Genomic DNA, 24094 nt, shown 5'->3' with positions numbered 1-24094 from the left:
CAGCAAGAGGAGAAGTGCAAGTGCCTTCACATTGTGCTTCACCTCAGAAGCTGAATTTCTCCTTTGCTCTCAGGATGTCAGCAGTGCCTCAGGTTGTACCACAGGCAGTGACACAATCACGGACTCCTGACAACTTGATTACACAGGGGAGTGTGTTAGAAAGGGGTAACTGGCATTAAGATGAATTTTCTGTTGTGCACATGAAGCACTTTGGAGCTGTTCTTTGCACTGTTTTGTTTCAAAGGGGGTGTGCAACCAGGCCTGTGGCACCCACTGCCCACAAACCACCTGGGAAAGGGAACAGCCACAACCAGGTGCTGTTAAAAAACCCTCAAAATGACATCAAGAGCGAACACCTTGCAGCAGAAAACCTGAAAATGAACTGGATAGGGCTGAATGGAAGCAATTTCACAGTTACAGACTTTTGGAAATTAAGCCAGGGGCACCTTGCATGCAGTGCCCCTGCACTGAGCCAGGAGACAGCTCTCCTCCCACACCCAGAACTCAGCTATGATTTCTACAGCTATAAACACATGTTAATCTTAGAATTGCATCTGGCAATGAAATAGTTTCATGTGCTCCCTTTCAAAACAGAGCATTTTGCAAAAGGTGATACTTTCAGCTTAGGGTTTACTTCCAATCATAAAAGCCAAAATAATCAAACATACAATTCTTGATAGCAAACCCAGAATGCAGGTATCTCAGTTTATCTAAGTCAGCATTACTGCAGGTGAGTGGATCACTGTGATCCATAATTCAAAAAACACCATCCCAATTTGCAGGCAGCAGTAGTCTACAGTCAGTTCTGCTTGGGGTAATGCCTGTCAGCAGACAATTACTGAGGCTGTCTTTAAATGAGTAAATTTCCATCTTTTCTGTCTTGAAAAAAAAATACAGAACACAGTAGGAATATAAAGTTGTCCTTGGCTTTTTTTTTCCCTGCAAAAGAGTGGCTGGTCTTGCATTATAAAAGGTAACACTGCTGGAAGCTCAGCACTCACCTGCCAGACAGATGAGCTGAGACTGAGCTCTTTCTCTCTAGACATCCTGCCCCAGAGTAATTCTAGTTCCAAATGATCCACTTCTTATAAAAATCTCAAACCAGCCTCAAAGGCTTTTTATTTAGGTATAACTGACAGCCATCAGAATGCTCATCCCTGTCAGATCTCCTGGAAGCAGGGATGGACTTATAACCATGTTCCAGCAGGTTAGCAGAGCTGTGATAATCAATCATCTTCACACCCAGCCCACAGCCATCTCAGGGGATTAAGCCCACCTTGAACAGCAAAGGAACTTCAGGCCAGTCTAAAATAAGCTGTTTATTTTGGATTTGCTGCAATCACAGCTTTGCTCTTGCTGCACAGTCAGAATTGGATGGCAGTTCCTAAGCCCTACAGCTTTCAAGGAAGTCACTTACTGTGGCCCAGATATGTCAAACCATGGCCACAATTTTGGCCTTTTTCAATCATTACTTCTCATGTCATCAATGGGAAGACAGAATGCTGCATTATTACCACACACAATCCCACAACATGTGCCAGCACACCCAGTTAATAAATGACACCATGAACCATTTCTCCTGCAGGCAAACCCAGGCTGTACCTGCTCGGGGCTCGACTGTCTTGTTGGAATCTGCATCCAGGAAGACAAATCGTCCTCCCCCGAAGTCCTGGGTGTAGTCAGAGAGGTAGAGCAGAGAGGTGTAGTCAAAAGAGCCATAAGTCACCTGGGGGGGAAGACAACATGACCAAAAATTACCAAATTCTGCAGAGCACAAATAATTCAGCAGATAGATCTGGTGGGTTATTCTAATGATCCAGTTTTGACACAAATCCTCTGTGTTCATTAGTCTGTTCTGTTACATGTACACACGTGCTACACACACGAGTAGCCTGTCATGTTTATTATCACAGTTTCCATAACTCCAGAAGTGCTCCTGTTGATTTCCAGCATCCAGGAGCAAAATCAACACAGTGCCAGAAGTTACACCCCTGCCTCGGGTCCAAAGTGCAGCAGAGCTCAGATCTGCTTACACTATTTCAAGATAAAGGTCAATGAGCAGAAGAACAGCCTTTGACTAATGAATCCCACCCATTATCTAACCATGGTTATAGATTTCTGAAAACCTCACTTTTCACTTCTTCACCAGCTACCAGGCAGGAGCTTTGTGGTAATAATAAATCAGACTTTCCAAATAAACACACATTTGTTGGAGGAACTTCTACTCTTTTCCATACAGGTTTTGTTTAAAAACCTTCAAACGTGACTTTCTAAGTCTCTGCTTCTTCTCAGCCTACAGACCAAACATCCCATTTTTAAGTATAACAAAGTGATTTTTCCTTCCTTGTAAAGCATTATTTTTGCTTGATATGTACATTGAAGATGGAGAAGAGAAATATTATATATTAATGCTCAGAGAGAAGCTATCTAAATATTTAACACTGAGTTTAGCTGATTCTGAAAATATTTCCTTTCATATCTACACGTCACCAGCAATTAAAAACATCCTTAAAATCAATGGCTGTATTCTCCCATTTCTTACCAGTAAATCACAGCTCTAGAGTTCAGCATTACACTGTCAAACAGGGAAATGTGCAGCACAGTAGTACTCTATAAACACCCAGCATTTGCAGAGTGTTTTGACTGACCTGGTGACTGTCAGAGGTAGGTGCTACTTCCAAACTTCGAAGTTTTCTAAATATTTTCAGTTATGTTTCAAGTTACATTCATTAGTGCCAGTTAAATTTCTGGCTCAAGAGCAATTGTACATATTATTCTGTAAGGGCAGTGACTGAAGAGAACAGAGCAGCAGATGGAACAGGAAGACATTCTCATTCTTACTCATTTTATTATTTTGACCATAAGGGCTTGAAGGCAGAGAGCCAGATCTGGTGATAAGCTGCACTACACAGCCTGAATCACAAGAATGAGAGAAATATTACAGTGATCCCCTTCCCCCCGTATTTTCCCAAACCTTGGTAGCAACACAAGGCAATAAATGGGAATTAAAGAGCAAGTGGTACTGCAGCACCTCAAAGCAGCCATTCTGCAGCCCTTCTCATGCAAATCAGCTCTGCAAAGCTATTTTCCACTTCGTTGATTTGGTGATAAAACTTCCCATCAGTTTAAGGAAGCCTTCCAGCCAGCGAAGGCACGAGCACAGTGAAGTTCATTCAGCTCATACCTGCAAGTTTAAGGCATTAAAATTGCTCTTATCAAGTCTTCAGTGGTGCAGCAATCTCTGCTCCCTCAGTGCACTCTCCATCCTCTCCAAGGTGGCTTTACCAATTCTAAACTTCTAAAGAGCTGCCTAGAAACCATTTTAGCCTAACCAAACACATCTAATTGCTATAGATGACTAAATGTGCAAAGTAAAATGGCTTTTCTGTCCCTGCCCTTATTCATTACTAACTCTCAGAAGCAGCCAGGCCTGAGAAATCCAACACTATGGAAAGGAGGCACTAAATTATACTCAGTTAAAATGCTAAAAGTCCTCCCATGTATATCAAATGTATTTGTTACCCTGGTAATGATTTCCAGTACCAGACAGGTTGGTAATTTGAATCAGAAGTTCACACTATGTGAGAAAAGCTGTCATTAAAACCAGGGGATAAGCCATACAGCCACAGCAAATCAATTTTCTCCAGCTCCTTACGAGCAACTCAATAGAAAAAATGCAGGTATTTCAATTCAGCCTGATATGTCATAGAGTTAGTGTGCTCTTTTTGAGCACTCTTTACCCAAAAGAGGTCAAACATAGCTACTATTTAATGGCAGATGCTCATAATGATGTTATATGATAGTTCTTTAAAGGCGATTATTATAAATATAACTGTCAGAATCAGCCAGACACATTTTGCAGTGGCACCCTTGGGTTTTTGAGGGACATGTTTATATGCAACTAAACAGTTTTAGGACTGTGCAAGAGGTCTGCAGTCACTAAGGATATTTAGGACAACATCCTCTGCCTTCCATTGCAGAAGAAAATTCACTTTCCAGCCAGCATCGGTCTAGCTTGGTATCTTGCAGGAAAAAAAAGAGTAAAAACTACTCTTTATCTATCTACTCTACCTATATCTGTGTAGATAATCACAAAAACAGCCTTGATAGTTTCTCCCAGTGATCTGTTTATTGGTAGGAACTATTCAGCAGAGTGTAGGACAGCAAATCCCACGTCTCTGAATGACAGGGGGCAGGAGGTGAGCTGAGGTGACAGCTCTGAGCAGACACGAGGATCAACTTCCCCAAAGGACAAAGATGATGCTGTTTTAAGGCACAGGGAGATCTCTGGATGTATTTTATAAATGTGTAACAGCATTAGGGGAAGAAAATAAGAGTGAAAAGCCAGACTCAGCAGCCAGAGGGGAGAGGGCTGGGGGGGGGGGTTTGGGGACATGGAGAGCACGTTGCAGGTGAGGGGACTTTGAGGTTTGGCTGAAAAGGGATGTGATTCCTGCCTTATAAATACATGGGGATGGGAGGAGGTGGAACTGAGAGGAGGGGAAAAATAGCTGTAAACTGATCATGGCCAAGTTTAGGCTTAAAAAAAAACCCAACCAAAATAATTTTGAGAAAATGTGCACTGAAGTCCTGGAATAGCTCTGATAGAAGAAATTCAAGGAAAACAAGCCCAGAAGGATCTTCTGGCAGAGCCTGATGATTCTGTGAAGGATGACAGGATCCTTGCCCAGGCAGGGGACTGCAGAAAACTGCAAGTCCCACATTGCTTCTATTAGAGAACGTTCTAAGACTGCACTGCTGACAGTGTGCAACAGCAACTCCATTATAAATCAGATTTTTGACATTTGAAAGCCTCAGTTCCCAACAAATTCCGTCCAAGATGAAACTCCACATCTTAAACCAACACTCTCTCTATTTGATTTACATGCTTATAAATTCAACAAGATTAAATGAGTCATCTGGGTGATTGCAGGGTTTCCATTTCTATGTAACTACAAACCAAATAAATTTTAGGGGAAAAAAAAACAACACCAAAGCCTCAGATAGACACAATAAATCTGTACTACTCCATTATGAAGTTAAAAATCTTTAAAACCAAGGAGAGTCAGATTAGAAATATCATTGCAATAGGCTCTGCAACATAGGGGAAAAGGCAAGAGGGGTATTTGTGTGCTACAAGAAGCCAAAATCTTTGTAACAACTGTCAGACTTCAAAACAAGAAACGCATCGGATTCTTTTCTCAAAGGCTTAATTTTGCCTTTCTTTTGGAAAGAGGCAAGAGAAAAAATCCTACTGTCTTCTAGGAGTAACCTTCACTAGGTATGTCTGCATAGCAATTAAAAAAGTGACTTGTCCCGTTCCAAGGGAGAAGAATAAATTACGATACAACACAAAAGCATCCAACAAACTGCCAAGTTTTATTGATGTTTCTTCAACTTCCTTGTATTCACACTTGCTTTGGAGGCCACAGAAGAAGACTAATGCTCTTAACTGGGAAGCACTTCCTACCTCAGATCAATAGCAATGGATTTTTTTTTCCTTGCTTTCACCTGCAGTCTGGAAGTGGTAAGTGAAAACTTACTTTGTTGGAGAAAGTAAAATACAAGTCAGACTGCACTCAAGGTAACCTGTGAAGCTACAACTTCATCCTATTTAGTCTCTGTTCAAGCTACTTTTGATTATGAACAAGGTGTTTGGTAGCTGCCCCAACTGGGATAATTATCTCTTCATAGCCTCAAAGAATTATTTAGGCTGGAAAAGACCTCCAAGATCAACAACTGTCATAAATCAGACAACCCACTTATTCAGTATAGACACTATTAAGGTTTAGATTATGCATTCCAAGATTAAGGGAGCACATTTTCTGTCTGTTTTGGTGTTTTGAAGCTGAGGGTGGGTTAGAAAAAGTCAAGACCAATCAATTGATGGATCTGCTCCCTGAACAGCCTGCCTGCAAGATAAACAAAACATGGACAAAGCAGAAGGATAAAAGCAGCAAAACATCTACCCTGCTGTCCATCATGTTCAGGCACTATCAGGCTGTCAGGACAAAGACTCAAGGGAAAAAAATCCTCTTCATGGAAATCTATTTGCTTCTAAATGACAAAATTACTTGTACGTTATAGGAGATATTTAGGTGGAAACATTTAATTGTGAGGTTATCCAACCACTTTATTCATTTCTCAATGCAAAACACATGCAGAAAAGAATAAAGAGCATGTTGGCAAGCTTAATGCTTGAGCAGACACAAATCTCATTATAGTAATAAATCAGGGTCTGAAATTCTGAAATATGCTTTTTAGGGGCTGAAACAAAAAAGTGGAGAAAACAGGCATCAGCTGTTGAAATTTACTGCTTTCTCTTCCCTTGTGGCAGCCAAATTTGATTCTCTGAAACTGCAGGGAAATTATAAGGAACTGATGAATTTACTGCACTTCACACAACCAGGATCCCTGGTTTGTTCTGTGTCTCTTGAGGTGCTGGAATTCCTGTGAACCCCCCCAGCACAATCTGCTCCCTGCAGCCATTCCCCTCCAACACTAGTCCAGATAACGTGGACCTCAAAACCATGCCTCTCACCTCTGGTGTCCCACAGCCACTCCCACCCACTGGTTACACCCCAGCTTTTTAAACCAGAAGCCTCCAAAGCCGGGCCTTGCCTGTGCTGGGTCAGCGCCTGCGGATTCCACCCCGCCGGGCTTTCTGCTTCCAGCCAGCAGCTGGGGCAGGGACCAGCACGTTTTCTACACTGAACCTGCTCCTGCTCACGTGACAAGAAAGGGCCCAGGAGCTCACACTAATGTTGGGAGCAACAACAGACATTCCACTCCCCTCAGACTGGCTTTTTCCAGGAAACACTTTCAGGCGAGGAGTAATTTCTCTGTTTGATTTTCCCATCTTAGGTGTTTCAGGTCATAGACTTCGAGGTACACTGCCCACTTAAAGATTCTAGCCCTGAGCATAACTTGGATTTTGATGGGCAGATTTTTGTTTGCTTCCATTTTGGGTAATCCATGACTCCAGAGTGACTCATTTATAAATCCTGAAGATATGAAATGTGGGTATTGTGCTGTGGAGCTTCTTTGTTTGGGGCTTTTTCATGTTTGGGGCTTTTTTCCTTTCATTCTTCCATTATTTGTATTCTGCTATACTTCATAGAACCTTTAAATCCAGTTCAATTCAGCAATTAACTCAATACCAAATCAATTAAGTCCATTAAAAATGCAAAGTACTAAGCTCTGAATCTAGAGATAGAAGACTGAGCACTTAAAATAGTCACAATACTTCCATTCTAAAAAGAACACAACACTGAATTACTGAAAGGGGGTACCATACCCCCTTTGAAAAACATACAGTAAAAAAGCCTCAATTCACACATAACCAAAATATAAATGTTAAGCCTTTATCAAAAGGCTCAGATCAACTAACAGCAGTGATCAATTGACCACTGTGAAACCTCTCCTGCCAGACCTGCCTGAAATTCAGGTCAATTTAATCAATATTTCTGACAAAAGAGATTCCTGACTAGTCATTCTCACAATTTATTAATCCTAGAGAAACCAAATTAGAGAAAATAAAATTAAATGGGATGTAATGGCCTACATTTCTAAAACTCACTTATCTCCCATTAGTTTCATCCCCTGAAGGATTTTTACAATCACCAATTTTCAAACATGTTTGACTGATTGTTTAATGCAAAATGACATCAAAGTGATCCAATAATAACAAGAGACCTTTGAATCCCCCCCCAGCCTCCTCCTCACCTTGTCAACATGGGGGTGCCAGTACTCATCATGGGTTGTCTTGGCCTCTGTGCTGTTCATTCTGGAGAAGAAGGTTGGCTTGGTCAGGTACATGGAGGAAGAGCTGATCCCAAACACCTCAGCAATCCTTTGTTGAATTCTCTGTCTGACATCCCTGCAAAGAACACACAGAGCACAGAATGCTCAGTGACACCTCTCCTGCTGTCCTGAGTTTTCCTTCATTCCCTTCATTCTCAATTTAGAGCCAAGCTTCTTCCTCAGCTGATAAATCATGAGGAACACATAACCATACTTTCTGATTTTGCCTCAAATAAAGAAGATGTACTACATGCAAAAAAGTGGTTTGGGTTGGGGTTGGTTGCTTTGGGTTTTTTGATTCCCAGAATATCAGGGAAAAAAAACTCTTTGTCTCCTGTGGCCTAGGTTTTACAGTTTTTCTCTATAAGCAAGCTGTTTTCCTCACTGTTTATTAACTGCTGAAAACATCAAAGTCTTCCACATAGGTATTTTTAATCCAAAGCAAGTAACTGTAAAGTTGTGCCTTCACAAAGGGTTGCCTCTGAAGAACCTTCAACTGCTTTTAGACTGATTTTGAACCACCTGATGAAGTCCCTGGCACCATGAAACTCGGGGTTCTTGATCAACATATATATTGGTATCATAACCAGATCTCCTTTCAAAATGAATGCAAGATGTCTTTCCCAATTATTTTCAAAGATCAGACAAAGTGTTTCTACCTTGGCTATTCCTTGTCTTGGAAGACAAGGAAGAACAGGACAGGGCTTTTATTTTATTTCAAGGCTTTTAAGGTTATCAAAACAGAAAACTAATGGTCACATATGTGATGCTGTACAGACCTGCTGCTACAGCAGCATCCCTCTGTCAGGCCAGGGCCATCTAGAACTGCCCCTCTTGGTTCAGTCCCCAGCACTTTAAAAAGAAGAGATTTGTGCTTAATGAGGAATACCTCTGGCAAATCCCAGTAAACACACTCAGCTAACATTCAGCTTTGAGGAAATTTAAAAACCAGCAAAGAATGCAATAACACAACATGATGAAATGAAAACACTGGGGTTCAAGATTTAATCCTGTTTCTTAAAACCTTTGTGTTGTTTTCTCCCAAAATACAGCACGTAACTATTTTGAAAAGCAGAACAAAATCACTTAAGGAGAATAAAGTCACTTCTTAGCCTATAAAAACTCTTCTGTACAGCCTAATTTCCACTGACCTGGCCATTCCAACATTTATCAATATCATGACTGCAAGTTTTTCATTCCATTCCCTTCCCCGCTGTTCCAGACACAGCCTATGGAGGCTATTGGCAAAATACTTAAGGACAAATGTGGTGTACTTCATGTGTAAATCAAGATAAGCCAAATTTCAGCTTAAAAGGTGCTATCAAGGAAGGAATGAGTAAGCCCAGGAACTCTGGCTCCCTTGGATCTGGTACAGCCAGAGCTTTGTTGTTCCCTTATGGACCCAGAAGCAGCAGGAGCCTTCCTTTCCTTCTTGATCCTGGCCCACTGACTCCTTATCCTTTTTCCTCTGTGTCCCCCACATATGAAAAACTGTTGAGGGAGTTCTGGTGTACTATGGCTGCAAGGAAAAAACTTCTTTATGCTGGAGAATGTAAGCAATTGCTTCCATAAACACAGCAATTATTCCCTCATTGACTGCTCAGGGCTCTGAGCGGATGCACTAACAGAGCTCTGCCATGGCAATAAATGCACAAGTACAGCACCCAGTCTGAAATATCAGTAACAAATTAAGCCCCCCCAAGTCTGTCAGCAGCAGGCCTTGTCCATTTGCACTGAGATACTGGATAAAAACTGGATAATAACAAAATGCACAGGCCAGACTCAGGGAAAGGCAGAACAGAGCTCCATGAAAAGAGCACATGACCACCAGATTCTGTAAAAAGAGTTACTGAAATCTATTTTGGAGTTAGGGTGATGAGGCAGAAAATAAAACAAGTCAATGTTTTATTGGCTTGAAGTCCAAGGAACATACAAGTTAATAAAAAGGAAGTTCACTAGATTGAAAATCACCAGTATAATGCAGCAGCAGCAGCAAAAAGGACTAAAAGAGCCACAGAACAGTTTCTGTAAGATACAGGCTCTGCCCAGAAGAGCAAAAAATGCAGTTGGGAGCCACTGCAAAGTGATTCAAGCACGGTGACAGGAACAGTCCCAGTTCAATCCTACACAACTTCCCTGTTATCCCAGTTGTCAGCACCACTGCTCCTCCCAGGGAACAGCCCCAGAGGCAGCTGGAGCAGGCAAGGCAAGGATCTCCTACAGCCAGAGAGCCTGAACACAAATCTAACATGCAGAAAGCAAACTATCAGCTCTTCCCCTGCTCTGTGTCTCTGCTTTAATAAGCTGTAAGGTTTAACCAATAAATCTTTGACAGTGCTGTTTGCTGCTCAAGTCAACCCTCACACCAGACATCCTGATTCAAAGGTCTCCCCTCTGGATAAAGATGCATCTATTCTGTGAAACAAGAGGAACTGCTGTAATTGTGCTTGGCAGATGGTGGTTAAAGCATCAGCCTAGAAACCATAATTGATTCTGAAGCGACATCATTTTGACAGAGACAGTTTAGAAACCATCCCCCTGGCTCAGGATGCCTACTCAGGTCTGTTATTGTTGCAATCAGTAATACTTAGACACGAATTACATTCAGTTATTTCTCTCAAGAGTGTATTTTTAAACTGACCTTGGTAGGTAAGGGAAAGTAATGAAGATAAATGCTCCCAAGAACAGCATAAAATCATTCATCAAGGCCATAAAGTACTACAATCCATGTTAAAGCACTGCCATTAATATGAAGAGAAACATTTAACAATAGATTTTGTTTTAGCTTCATATCCAGCAAACTGAAACATCCCCTATGTTGGCATGAAATCCCAGTGGAATACTGATATTCCCAAGCAGCTGTCTCTTCTCACAGCATCAATTCAATTAGATTATTGAAAAACTGAATGCTTCTGTTCACGTGAAATAGAAATTATATATTTTCTTTAAGTAATAATCAAGGAACCATCTCATTTTCGCCATTTTGGGATCAGAAGTAAACATGTTTTAAAGAAGTTTATCTGGAAGGACAATGGTATCTAAAAACAGTTACTGAATAGAAATAAGGTTTAAGTGATTAATATTTTAGTATAATATTAGTTAATTACTATTTTAATAAAACTAATAAACCTATTTGACTACTACAAACTCCTACCACCACTAGAGGGAGGTCAGATTCCTTTACAAAGGCAAGTAAAAAAAGATCAAAAAAAAAAAAAAGAGTTAAAGTGTTCAAACCAGGGGCATTCTAAATTATGAGAAACCAGTTGAAATGCATAACTAAAAGATTCACTGTGTCTACTCAACAAAGAATGACTGCTCCTGAACTTTGGTCACACACCTTCACAGGCACAGGGAATTCACTGGGTTTGTTGTCTTCCTTAAGGGTGACAGGGAAGCTGAAAGCACCAGATGCCAAAGCTGTGACATTATAGAGCTACTTGTGAGGGGGATTATGCTCTCCTTCTCCAGTCAGAACATCAGTCATTTAATAATAATAAATCCTGCTTCACCATTTTTAATGTCTTGCTACACTTCACCCCCAAACCCCCACAATCCTGATGTAATAATGGCAGAGAATTGTCTCTGTCCTCTAACACAAGAAATAGGAGTTCACAATGAAGGATTTTACATCCCAGCAAATCACCCCAGAACTCAGATAAAGCTCACAGGGCTGCATCAACCCCTTGGGCAGGGAGGGAAATGTGTGATCCCATTTACACCATCAGAACTGCCCTGACATGGCTGATGCAGCTCTGCTCAGAGCAGCTGATGTTGTTGATCAGTCACCAGAAGATCCTCTTATTTCTCTTCCTCATCTTATTTCTCAGAAATTACTATTCTGAGCTGCAAAATCAAGTGTATGTGTGAATGCAAAGGACAATCCCCTCCCGACCTGCACTCTAAAAAACCCCCAGAAATACAAAGTTCAGGTTTGTGGTTCCTTCAGCAGTTATTGGAAGCCTTTACCTATACAATGCAAAATCCTCTTCCGTGAAGATGTCGTGAATTTTGTCCCCAAAGTACCTGAAAAATTAAACAACAGGCTAAAAGAGGAGTTGCTGAATGAGAATCTCCAAGTAACACCAAGATGCCTCCTCACCCCACCTGTGATTTGCTCACAGTCAAAGAGAGAAAACACAACACAAAAAATCCTACAAATGCTTTTGAGCGTGATGTGCAAAAGCACTGCTAAAAGATTAAATGCTGAAAGATTAAAGGATCAAAATGCTGCAGCTGGTAATGGAATTCCCCAGGCATTAAAAAAAGTTCCCTCCCACATCACGAAATGAGCACATGGATTCAAATTTTTAAGAGTTCAGCCTACTTGATTTCTTCCCCTGCTGACAAACTAGACTATAACTGTGAAAAAATACTATGACCTACTGGTGCAAGAACCTCAAAATAAAGATAATGGCAGCCTTCAAAGAGCCCAGCTCAACAAAAGATTGGTTTTCAAGCCACAAAAGCTCTTTAACTGGTCGTGGAAATCGTGGTGAATCCAAGCAAATTCCACAGTTTCTCATCACTAATCCCAGCCCACAGGGCTTGAGAAATTGGAAGAGGGACTGGGCATGGATGGTGTGGGATAACAAGAGGCAGGAAGCCACAGCCCCACTTTACCTGTACAAATTAACAAAATGCTTCCCCAGGGAAAGAGCTCCAGAGTGCAAGTCCAAAATTGATGCCTGGAAAAGGAAACAGAAGGAAAAATGAGCATGAAAAGGTTTTATCATTATTTAACTATGACCTTTAATAACTGTCCCAAGTTGGCTCTCACTTTCCACAGCCTCCCAAGTAAAAATATTGGTTTCTGGCATTTGGGTTCACAATATAACATTTACTTTACTACTCCAGACCTCTCTGAGATCACTGTATGGAGGCACAGAATGTTCAGGTACTTTGAAAAAGGCACAGGACTGCTGTTCCTGAGATTCAAACCTGACAGGGAATTGCCATGGGCTGGGGGTAAAATACTATGTTCCAGGGTTCCTTCTTGAAGACATTTCCCTTCCACACAAAGATGACTAATTTTCCAGTATTTGTGAAGTGCTCAAGTAGCAGCACTAATATTTATCTTGCCCAGCATTTGTTATTAAAACTTCTCCTTCACCCTGAGTTCCTGTACACTTCTCATATTTAATATAGACATAAAAAAGTCTGTTTAAAAGAACAATTAGAATTGTAAGGCTAACTAAAGCCAAAGTCTCTTTTCCTCAATTCCTAAACTGTTGTAAAAGAAAACCACACAGTGAAAAGTTTTTACATATGAAAATTCAATCCATTTCTTCATCCAGTTCAAGCCAAACTCTTCTGCTAAGCTCCAGATGAGCTAAAAAGATTAGTATTCAGATTGGTCAGGATGGAGAGCTACCCCTCAGGACTCTAAAATATTTCTCTGAATTGAATAAAGAACACTTTTTATGTCCCTTGCTGTCCACAAAATACATGTTTGGTTTGCATCAGTTAAACAGTATTTAAAATATCGCTTCTAATAGCAGCCTTTTCTTTATACTGGAAATACCAAATGGCAACAGTTAATTAACCTGCCTGACACCAAAGTAATCACATCTTTGATACACAATAGCCAGGCAAAAGCAATCATCTTGGAATTTGTCATTTTTTTGATGCACCACATACCATTCACATTATTCTAACAAAATCCCAGCATTAAGAACACTTGTGATGCAGGAAAACACTCATAGCAGTCCCTCAGAAAAATCTCTGCAGCCTCAATTGCTCTGAGCTCCAGAGCTGAATCAGGGGAACCCCACTGACATCTCCTTTTACAAGGGATAGTCTTATTTATAATAATTTTATTTACCCCTTGAAAAACACATCAAGTTTCAAGCTATTCAAGTGGACACAGCATGAGCTTTTCAGACCTCCCCTTCCCACAGTTGTCCAAAAGCTTCAGAGGACTGTTAAGAAAACAAGTAATCTCACACTCAGGCAAGAGCAGTTCTTGTAATAGGCTTTACTCAAGCTTCACAAGCAAAATACTTTTATTTATTGGTCCCTAGTTCTGTACAAAAATATAAGCCACAGCGTGTGCAGCTTCAAAAATATGTTTGTGACTCTTCTAAAGTAGATTAGAAGAAGTACCAAGACACAGTTGAAAAGATGAATTTAATTTCAAACCAGATTGCCTTTCTAACTCTTTCCATGTCCTTTTCAAACTCACACATTTCTTCTCAGATGATTACAGTTAGGAAGATCCAAAATAACCAAGTGAATCAATAAAAGACATCTCCAAGAACTGTAGGTATTTATAACTGAACAGGTAATAACTACAATATAAAGCCTAGAAAAGCCAGATGAAGACTGAAAAGGGAATCTGGAAAAGAAAGAACATTCTTTGGGGTTGTTTCCAACAGGGGGAAACAACTTAATGCCAAACAGGGACTTGTTTACAGGTGAGCCCAGAACTATTGGTGTAACAGCTACCTGGGAAAGAAACCAAAACAGATTTATTTTGCCTCTGCCATTTCAGAAAATTAAACATTTTCATCACAATTTCTGACACTGAGAAGCAAACCTTGGTTACTTCAAGCCCAGCTATCTGCCCAAAGGTCAGCCTGCAGTTCAGGTCAGTGTTCCCAGGCTGCAAGCTCTACAGAGATGGCAAACACATACCCACAACCCTATTTTGAGAGGCTGTTTGACAGAACTACCCCCATATCCTGATTTTCAGAACTTTCTACAGAAGGGAAATAAAATTTCCTCAAAAAAATAAAAAGCACAAATACATGTTCTTTCAAACCTTCAGTACTGTTAATCCCATACTCTCTACCCTCTGCTAAAAGGATTCAAAAAGAACATTCAAGTACTCAGCACTTCTCAGCATATGGCAAAAAGGATCAATTTTCCCATCTTGGGAAGCATGACAGGCCCTCCCTTTGTTCCTCCCTAAAAGGGATTGCCAAGCATTAAATACCTATTCACATCTACACCAACTCCTCCAGCCATAAAAGGTTTTAAGCGATATTTCTAAAGAAAACAGCAGACCCACTTCCCAAAGGAGAAGAATGCAAAAAACTTACTTCTACTTGTCTACAGAGGAGCTGGCAGCACTCAAGACCTTCCCCACTGCTGCTCTGGGAATGCTCACCCACTCCAGCTGAGAAGAAGGAAGAGCAGTGGAGGTTCTACCTGGCCACCAACTCCTGGGCAGCACAAACTTGGTGTCACTGCAGGGAGCCTTGCACAGACTCCCAAAACAATCCCACCTTTACATACCCTTCCCTACTTGAGACAGGAGTAGACAGACAAGAGGTATGGTCTTGGGGAAATGCCTCTTAATTAGGATTAATTAGGAGACACAAGTGTAACCAGAGTGACTTACACATCAGTCAGACTGCTGGAGGTACAGGTTATTGTGGAAGTTAAATGCAATATTTGGCTACTGAGCCCAGGACAACTTCACACCAGATACAGACTGGACACACCCAGCTCCTCTCCAGCTTTTTGGAGCTAAGCCCAGACAATCACACCAGCACACAGCTGTCAGGGAAGTGAAAGACAGGCTGCCAACTAGGTTTTTGGCTCCTCCCAAGTACTGGTTTCCTAAGGGCTATCAGGAGGTTAACTGGGAAGGAAGAAAACTACACAGCCTGTAGAGGTATGAGATAGGACCTGCAGGGGCTTCATGTTCTCCTTGGAAAAGGCAGAGCTGGCAGCATTCTGAGGACCTCAGAGTTTGGCTGGGAGGGCTGAAAGCAGAGCAAGAAGGGGCACAGTCTGCAGAACCACTGTCCACGTGGGCTGGGGGGCTCACAGCAGAACCCCTCATTTGGCATCACAGTTGCACAGGCTGTTTGCTTCCCCCAGAGATTAATCAATTAATTCTCCCTGCAGAGGGAGGGTAGATGGCCACTCCTGCCAGCCCTCTTGGAATGCAGGACACACACTGCTGAGTGGCTCATCCAGGCACTTCTTTTCTGGGGCTTCTAAATAAATGCCAAGAGGTGTGATGGGAACTGAGTGGCTTCACTTCCACCAGGGCATTGTTGTGATGGCAGCACCTCCAAGGAGGTGAAAGAACCAGTCAGGACTGGAGGGGTAACACAGGCAGGAGGGGTGTGCAGGAAAAGAGTAGGCAGGGAAGAATTATAAAAATCAGAGGAGGTTGAAAAGGGAAATGTCATTATTGCTGTGTAGAAGAAAAAAACTAAGCTGAGGCAAACATCAAGAGAACAATGGAATTCACGTTCTGTGAGTAAGGAACAGGGTATAAAACAACTGCAGGAGACAGATGCACAAGGGAGAGCAGCTTAGTGGTGGAGAAGATACTCCTGTTTGGATTCTGTTGGAAGTCAGACCAGAAGATTACCGTGGCCTTCTCCAGCCTCACTCTGTGTGTGTGTAAATAAAACTAAATCCAGGAAAAATTACAAAGGAAGATAAGAGAGTTCAGCATAACAACTGGGGCGTGACTCCTGGGAGGCCTCAATAATTCAGGTGTTTGTCAGGACTTTCTCAACATGGAACAGGAAAGAAGTTTTTGTGCTGTGCTTCAGCACTCCAGGGAAGGGCAGCCAACAAAGGGAGGAGAGAACTGACAGTCACACACTGCAAGTTTAAGTCTTTAAATTAATAAATGATATCCAGACACACAGACACAAACACACTTCTGTGAATTCAAAATACAGTAAGTATGACAGACCAAAAAAACCCCCAGATATGTTGATTAAAAAGGGGCTAAGAAGAAATCCAAGGGAATGAAAATGCAGTCTGCACCCCAGCAGAAATCTGTAGACATTTTATTTAGAATAGCGGAGAGATCAAAGTGGCAAAAGAAAGAATTAAAAATAATTAAACAGCAACAAGGTGTTATTTAAGGTATTTTAAAAGAAAAAATATAGTCTTAGAACAACAGGCACAACTGGATAGAATTATCCATACACTCTAAATTAAAGCAACAAGCCAGACCTAATCCAAGTGGCTTGAAGCTTGAGAGCAGACAGGCAAAGTAGCTGGATGAAATAAGACTGGAAACATTTTGTATGCTATGTAGGTAAGAGATTGGAAAAGATGAAAGGCTCAAATGAAGAAAGACAGTTTCATCTAAACCCCATCAGTTCACACCCAGCAGGATCTAATGATACCTGAGAGCCAAGACAGCACTGTGGGGAAAAGATTCACTCCATGACCTGGACATAAGCTGGCACATTGGAAAAGAGAGAGGAAAATGGCAGAACAGGAGAAAGAGGTATAAAAGAAACCTGGTAAAGAGACTGTATATAAAGGCTTCTGAACATGATTCTTCTCTGTGAGAGTGGTGAGGCCCTGGCACAGGTTGCCCAGAGAAGCTGTGGCTGCCCCTGGATCCCTGAAATGTCCAAGGCCAGGCTGGGAAGGCTTGGAGGCCAACCTGGGGCTAGTGGGAAGGTTCCTGCCCATGGCAGGGGGTGGAACTGGATGGGCTTTAAGGGCCCTTCCAACCCAAACCATCCCATGATTCTATGATCTCCCAGAAACACTGGTCAGCTCTTGTGTTTAACATCTTTCAGTGTTTATCCACTATTTTGGGTAAGGCCTCAATGCAATACTACACAGTTTTGTTCTTGCACCTTCCCCTAAGGATTAACAGCACTCAAGAACTTCCTCACACTTTCAGCTGCTGAGCCATGTGAGCAGGCTTGGCTCAGAGCCCAGACCTCTCCATGCACATCAGATTTCAGCAGATTTATTTTATTGCAGTGATAGCATCATCTTCCCCTCTCCCTCACTTCCCTCTTCTCTAAATAAAACCTCTCAATGATGCTTCCAACATAACGTAGATGATGGATTTATATCTGTCTGATGCTCTGGTTTGTTGTCCAGCAAAGCCAGCTCAGCAGCCCTGCCCAGCTCTGTGCTTTGGGGCAGAAAGTTTAACTCCCTCTCACATATTTTCCAAGCTTTCTCTGCCTCAGGTTCCCCAGTTCCCTGACCCCCAGCTGGACAACACTTTCTGTGGTCCAAATCCATGGGGCTATCTGAGTTATACCTTCCCCCTGTAATCCCTCTTTGTGGAAGTGCAATGAAAAATCACATGTAGGGCCCCAAAAGCACAGGAGAGAAAACCCACTAATGCCAGGAGCCAAGGGGAGGGGCCCAACAGGCAAAGTGGCAAATCATGCAACCACAGAACTGGAAGAAATCCAAGGGATCCCAACAGAACTGAACACAGATTGTTAAATCTTTTAAACATATTGTTTGAGATGGGCAGCACTGCTTCAGTTTCTTGGTTTATGTTTTTTTGCAGGTCTTTCTCATCAGTCACAAGGACAACAAAGTCTTATTTTTCTTCACTGAAACCCTTCCTTTGTGCTAATACATGCCCTAATTCAGCAGAGGCCTAAAGAAGTGGCTGTGTTTGCAAACAGTCAAGAAACAGTTTCTGTTTGTACACAAAAGCATTCTGAGAACAAAGACAGGGTAAAGAAATTAAAATGAATGTGCTTGTTAAAGATAAGTGGGATTGTTTTCATTTTAAAGAATACTATTCCAAGGTTTACTTAAGACACTACATGGCTTTTTTGTCACTACACAAAACCAATCTTTACCTGCTGCTGTGAACCACTGTAATTTAGTTTCAGAAGTCAAACTATTGCAATTCTGCTACAGTACATCTGTTTCCAGATGAAGAGAAAATCAGTTCAAGAGAGGTGCTAGAAATAACTAAACTGAATTCAAGGAAATGGCAACTGTATTGCACAAGTCAGGAGTTACACTGCTAACAGAGGTATTAATGGGAGATAACTTTCTAAACAAATTTTTTTCCAAGTTTGAACGGAAGGAAAAAATTCTCCATCTCCTCGACCCCCAAAAAATGCATTTATAATCTTGCCTTGGCAGTAAAAGAATGTAGAAAGTAACAGGACACTGCTCACCCCTCCATCAGATCCTCCCAAGGACAGTCCCCTCTCTGCTATTCTGCAGGCAAAACAATAATCTCAGATGAGAACTGAAGTCTGATTACTTTGTCCTTTAATCCTTATTTACAACATGTAACTCTTCAACTGAGTTAACAGAATCTCCCATTTATTAGAAATGGAATCTTGCAGCCTGTCATAAAAATGAAGTATTTCTTTTGCAGAACATTTCTGAGCTTGCAGTTCCCTCCCATAAATCCCCCAAATAACCCCAAAAACATTAGCTTTTAAATACACTCTGGCCAAGTAAAGTTAAACATAAAAAACCCCAGATCTTTATTCTTGGAGGCAGTACAAATAAACCTGTACAATGCAGAAATCACAATCAGGAGCCCAACTGAATTGAATCACAGAGTGAACAAAGCACTCAGGAGCTGCACATCCCTTCAAGCACTACTGACACTCCCCACTTACTTGATTATCAAGTGGAAATCACACTCAGAGAGGCTGATAACTTTTCTAACTGCACAATTTGACCCCTACTATTTGATTAAAACACAGCACTTAGTGCTCACAGAGGACTACAAGGTCAGCACCAGTTCATAATTACCCAGAAAGACTCTGCTGAAAGGAGACTTCTGTGGTTTTGTTCTGCTTTTAAAGGCCAAATGAAACAGGAGGCAAATTGAAAATCCTTTAAAACTTATTTAATTCCTTTTCCTTTTTTTCAGTGAAGCACTCCTGCCCCTCAGAGACTCTGTGAGAGAACTGCCTTCACTACAGCAAAAATGCAGAATGGCTTTAAAACCCCCAACATTTAGTGTTTTAACCAGTTTAACCCATCCTGCTTAAGCTACTGAGCTTCGTGCTGCACCTCAAAGACTGGCACAGTGTCATTACAGTAAGTGCTTGGAAAAGTTAAGAGCTAAAAGAAAAATTACCTACGGATTCTTTCAGCTTCTTCCCTTGTGATTATGGCATCGCTCACACCCCTTCCACACCTCCTAGGAGTGCACCCTGGAACACAAAGAGGAAGAAAAAAAGCCACTGAAACCACTTCAGCCACCTGCAGGGCAGGTTTTTGTAGGAGATTTTGCACACAAGTGTCTCGAAGCACAGAGCTTGGACAGATTTGATAAAACAGTCCCTTAAAATTCCTTGCTAAGAAATCCAACATTAAATTTTAAAAGCTCATGGGAATGAAAAGCCAGCAGTAAGAGTTCCAGGTGAAGAATAAATGAAAGTTCTTAAGGAATTAGAAGTCTGGTCCACAACAGTCTTCAGGCAAGAAGAAATAAGATCAATTCTGAGCCACCAGAGACTTTGGGATGTCACACTTGGCACTTTTCTGGGTAAGATCCACACAGAGATGTAATGCCACAGAAAAGCTGGGCTGAGAGTATTTTCTGCCACCTGCAATACATGTTCTGCTCCTGCACTGAGTGTCTCTTCACGGATTATTTGCTCCTCAGAACACAAAACTCCTGCAAAGAAATCAATCCATTCACCCATGCAGGTCAAAAGCAGCAGTCTGCTCTAATTAAAAGCAAATAATAAGTATGGCCAGGCTGACAGAAGGAGAAGTTTTGCCACAGCACAAGTGCTTTGTAGGAATTTCCACTCCATCTTACTGGATATACCCCAGCCATGTCTCCTGTGGGCTGCAAGGGTAAGCTGCAGGTAGAGAAGAGCCAGGAAAGAGTAAATTCAAAGGATAATTTCAATACTCCAGGACAAACCTGGCTATTGGGAGTTTCCTTTCTACAACATTCTGCAAAACCTTCTGATTTCAGGAGAGATTTGTGCCATTTCCAGCTGCAAACATCAGCATAGATTTTATCCTTTTGGAAAGGCTGGTGCTGGAGAGTCCAAATTTGGCAAAACTACAGGGTTACCTCAGACAATTGTTACGTGTCTGGGGTCTCTGACAAAGAGATGGCAGTGGAGAAGGCAACAGCATAAGCTCTTCCAAATGGAGAAATTAAAAAAAAAAAAAAATCCCAAGAAAAATACAGTCCAGCATAAAGTCGGTCAGGTACCAAGAGTAAGGCACAAACAGTGGGTGAATACTAAGGCAAAATCAGAACAGTCTGTTTGAAAACAATTTCAGCAGCCAGAAATGTGTCATCTTTGTCTCAGAGACCATGGCACATGGGAGCAATGAAGTGTTAAAAGCAATCCCAAAGAACCTGCACTCAGGAGAAATTCAGATTAGTATCACAAGTACCCAGTAGCTTCCACAAATTTATGCCCAGTAGACACAAAATATCCACTTATCCAATAAGGCACCGTCAGCTTTGGATATCAGAGATGTATTTCTTCAATCAAGGTAAAGGAGGAACATACCAAAACATGTAAAACACAAGTAGTGCTTCTGACCCCTGCTCCTGTTCAGCGCACAGAAACCACAATGTAACACAGGGCTTCAAGTGCCCAAACTGCAGCTTCATCTCCTGCTAAGTGGTATTTTGCCAAGAACTGCTAAGACAGACATAATTCCAATGAGAAAAAAGACTCCATCAAGATGCTCCCCTAATGCACAGAACCTATGGTCTGGGTTGGAAGGGATTTAAAGATCATTTAGTTCCACCCTCCCTGCCATGGGAACAATCCATCTCAAAGCAGGACAAGAGCAGGCAAAGCTTTATTGGCTGCCATCCCTGTAACAGTCTCAGTGTCAGACCTTTTCCTCCACTTTCCTCACAGGCTTCTCTGCTTTCCACATTCACTGACCTCATCTCTGGTAAAGCATCTTAATATTGTCTCCCACACAGGAGTTTCATCAGACACACCAGTAGGCACAGTAGTTTTAAGTAGTTAACCATGTCTCAAGGCAGCAGAAATGGCCAAGACCTGGCCACAGCCTCTGGAGTCTAGATGAGACTCTGCTCACACAACACCCTTCCTTCTGCAAATACAATAATTTAAGTGCTTGGCCTCTGAGAAATAGCACATTTCATTTTGTATGGAGCATGTTTACAGGCAGGCAGTGCTATGGAAATAAAACCTGCTCTGCCACCAGCTACCACATCACTTGAAGCAAACTGAAAGCTCAGTTGCACCAGTTCAGTTGGAAGCAGGGGGCAGGTGCATAAATAAAAAGCTCATCTTAGCTGTGGAAACTTCCCAGCTGAGCATCAGACACCAAGTGACGAGAGGAATGTGCCTCCTTCTGACACAGAGCCCGCAGCTGTGGGGGTCAGGCCAGAGGAAAGGCTGGGAATGAGGAGCTACTGAGTGATACAAACCTGTTTCCAAAGTGGCCAAAGCTCCAGAGCTGGATCCAGTTTGGCAATGACCACAACTGTCGGTAACACAGCGAGCTCGGCGTGTCACAGCTCATCATCCCCCTCGCGTGGGGAAAAAGCCAAGTGCAGGGCTCATTAGCACAGCACGCCTTCAATTAACCAATTAACAGCTGCTCCCGCGTTTCCAACACCGCTGATCTCCTCCTGAACGCACAGGGCAACACACGTAAAACATCTACTAAAACCGCAAATCAATCCCATACATTGAGAAACAGCGGCAAGCAAACATCTAGTTAGAAAATCAAAATACAAACACAAGGTGCGTCCCCTTTGTCCCTCCTGGGTTGATCAGCAAGTCAATCGTCCTCAGAAAGCCAAGAGGTCACACCTCACCCTGCAATCAGCACTTACTGATGCTCCACGGGACATCCCCAAGAATGGAGAACACATTCATTCCTACCCCTGAAGTTCCTGCCTTCCTTAAGATAGAAAGAATAACTGATGGGGTGGCCAAGACCACAAGTCCACAGCTCAGAATTCCTCTTGCAAACCAGGGAAGGGAAAGATAACAGTTGTGTTGGTTTTGGGGGTTTCTTTTGATAAGCAAAAGCCCCAGTAAGAGAACACAGAGAGTTTTAGCCATAAGCAAATCTGTGGCAACACCAGCTGCAGTTTTCTCTGGCCTTGCACTATGAAATAAAGCCAGCAGCAGTTTCTCCTCATAGTAATTATGCCAAGTTAACACAGAACATGTGTTTTCAGGTGCTCTATCAAAAAAAATCCCCCCACTAAGGAAGATTCCTTGCTGGTGGCTTCCTGACAGCTCTTCATCAGAGAAGATGAAAATCTTCCATTTTTCTTGAAGAACCCATATCAACGCTCCAAAGAAATAAGTGCCAAGGAAAACAAATGCCAATTTCACAAAAAACAGGCTCAGCTGAAGGACATAAAGGCAGAGAAGTGCTCTGCAGGCAGCATCAAAAGATATCAGCACGTGCACATCTCAAAACAAGCGTGTCACAAACTGGCACCTGTGAAACTACCACATGTTGGTGACAGACAATGCCCTAAACAAGTTCCATTCCATACCCTGTATGGTATCGACCAGCAACAAACTCACTCCCAAAGCCTACTTCAGGAATCAACAGAGTATGAAAAGAAATTGGAAGCAGGCTCAGCGAAAGGTTTATTTCACAGAGGCCAAGCAAAGCAGTGTCAGAAGAGAATTACACAGGAATTGACAGAGTAACCTCTGGGAACAACTTCTGGGCTGGCCCAAGGGGCACGAACGTTTGGGGCTTTAAGCGACACTCAGTGACCAGGAGTTTGCTGGAAACACGGGAGTTTTGCAGCACAAGTTTGGTTTTGTGATAAATAAATAACTGTGATTCGTGAAACAAATGGGTGATTATATCAAAATAAAACAAACAGACTGTAAAACTTAATTACACCCCCATAAAGAAATAAAACAGACCCTCACAAGGTCAAGAGGCCTAAACCCTCCTTACTATCCTAAGAATAAAATACAGTAGAACTTTAAATCTTCAGGTGCCTGTTTGTCCTAGGATGCATGAATTATGACTGGTTGTAGAGATAACCCTTTAGCTTTAGCTGTAAGAAAACCCATCTATTAAATACTTAGCAAAAACCTGTAGAATGTATATGTATATGTATATGATATAATTAATATACATGAAGTAGCTAAGATAAATACTAAATGTACCCTGCAGTAGAGGTGTGCAGATTTGGGAAACTGGTCCCATTTCTGTCACCCAGCCGGCTGCTTGCTTTTACCATATAATAAACTATTATTCGAAACTTACAGAAACTCGAGACTTTGTTTATCACAGTTTCACAGACTCGGCTGTTATGGCCCTCTGAACAGTCACCCCACGTGGGCCAAGCCTGCCCGAATACCTTCAAACCGCCTGTGGCTGTCGTAGTCCTCCGAGCAGGGGATCTCCACGAACTTGTCCCGCAGGCTGTCGCTGCGATGTGCCAGCACCTCGGTGACCCCATCCTGGAGGATCCCATCCCCGGAGATCCCACCCTGGGCGAGCAGGCGGCTCCAGAGCACGAGGCCGCCGACGGCCGCGGTGAAGAGGAGGAGCAGGGCCGCTGCCTTCGCCCGCCATCCCCGCGGGTCCTGCCGGGACCGGCCCTTCCTGGCGCTGCGGGGAGCAC

General features: G+C 42.2%; 1 protein-coding gene across 1 annotated transcript in view; it reads right to left on the bottom strand.

Annotated features, from left to right (window-relative positions):
• The window catches only part of OGFOD3 (2-oxoglutarate and iron dependent oxygenase domain containing 3), a 35271-nt gene that overhangs the window by 9979 nt on the left and 1198 nt on the right, over positions 1–24094 (bottom strand). The window contains exons 3-9 of the mRNA XM_029960067.1: positions 23828–24081; positions 19604–19679; positions 18681–18723; positions 12427–12491; positions 11773–11829; positions 7726–7879; positions 1603–1726 (exon numbers count right to left, since the gene is read on the bottom strand). Of these exons, the coding sequence (XP_029815927.1) occupies positions 1603–1726; positions 7726–7879; positions 11773–11829; positions 12427–12491; positions 18681–18723; positions 19604–19679; positions 23828–24081 (773 nt within the window). The remainder of the gene's footprint in view (positions 1–1602; positions 1727–7725; positions 7880–11772; positions 11830–12426; positions 12492–18680; positions 18724–19603; positions 19680–23827; positions 24082–24094) is intronic.

This window comes from Manacus vitellinus, unplaced genomic scaffold, assembly GCF_001715985.3.
Source record: "Manacus vitellinus isolate BGI_N305 unplaced genomic scaffold, ASM171598v3 scaffold_24_pilon, whole genome shotgun sequence".
In the NCBI taxonomy this organism is placed as follows: domain Eukaryota; kingdom Metazoa; phylum Chordata; class Aves; order Passeriformes; family Pipridae; genus Manacus; species Manacus vitellinus.
Note: the sequence above shows the minus strand (reverse complement) of the source record. Positions and strands in the feature narration are given on the sequence as shown.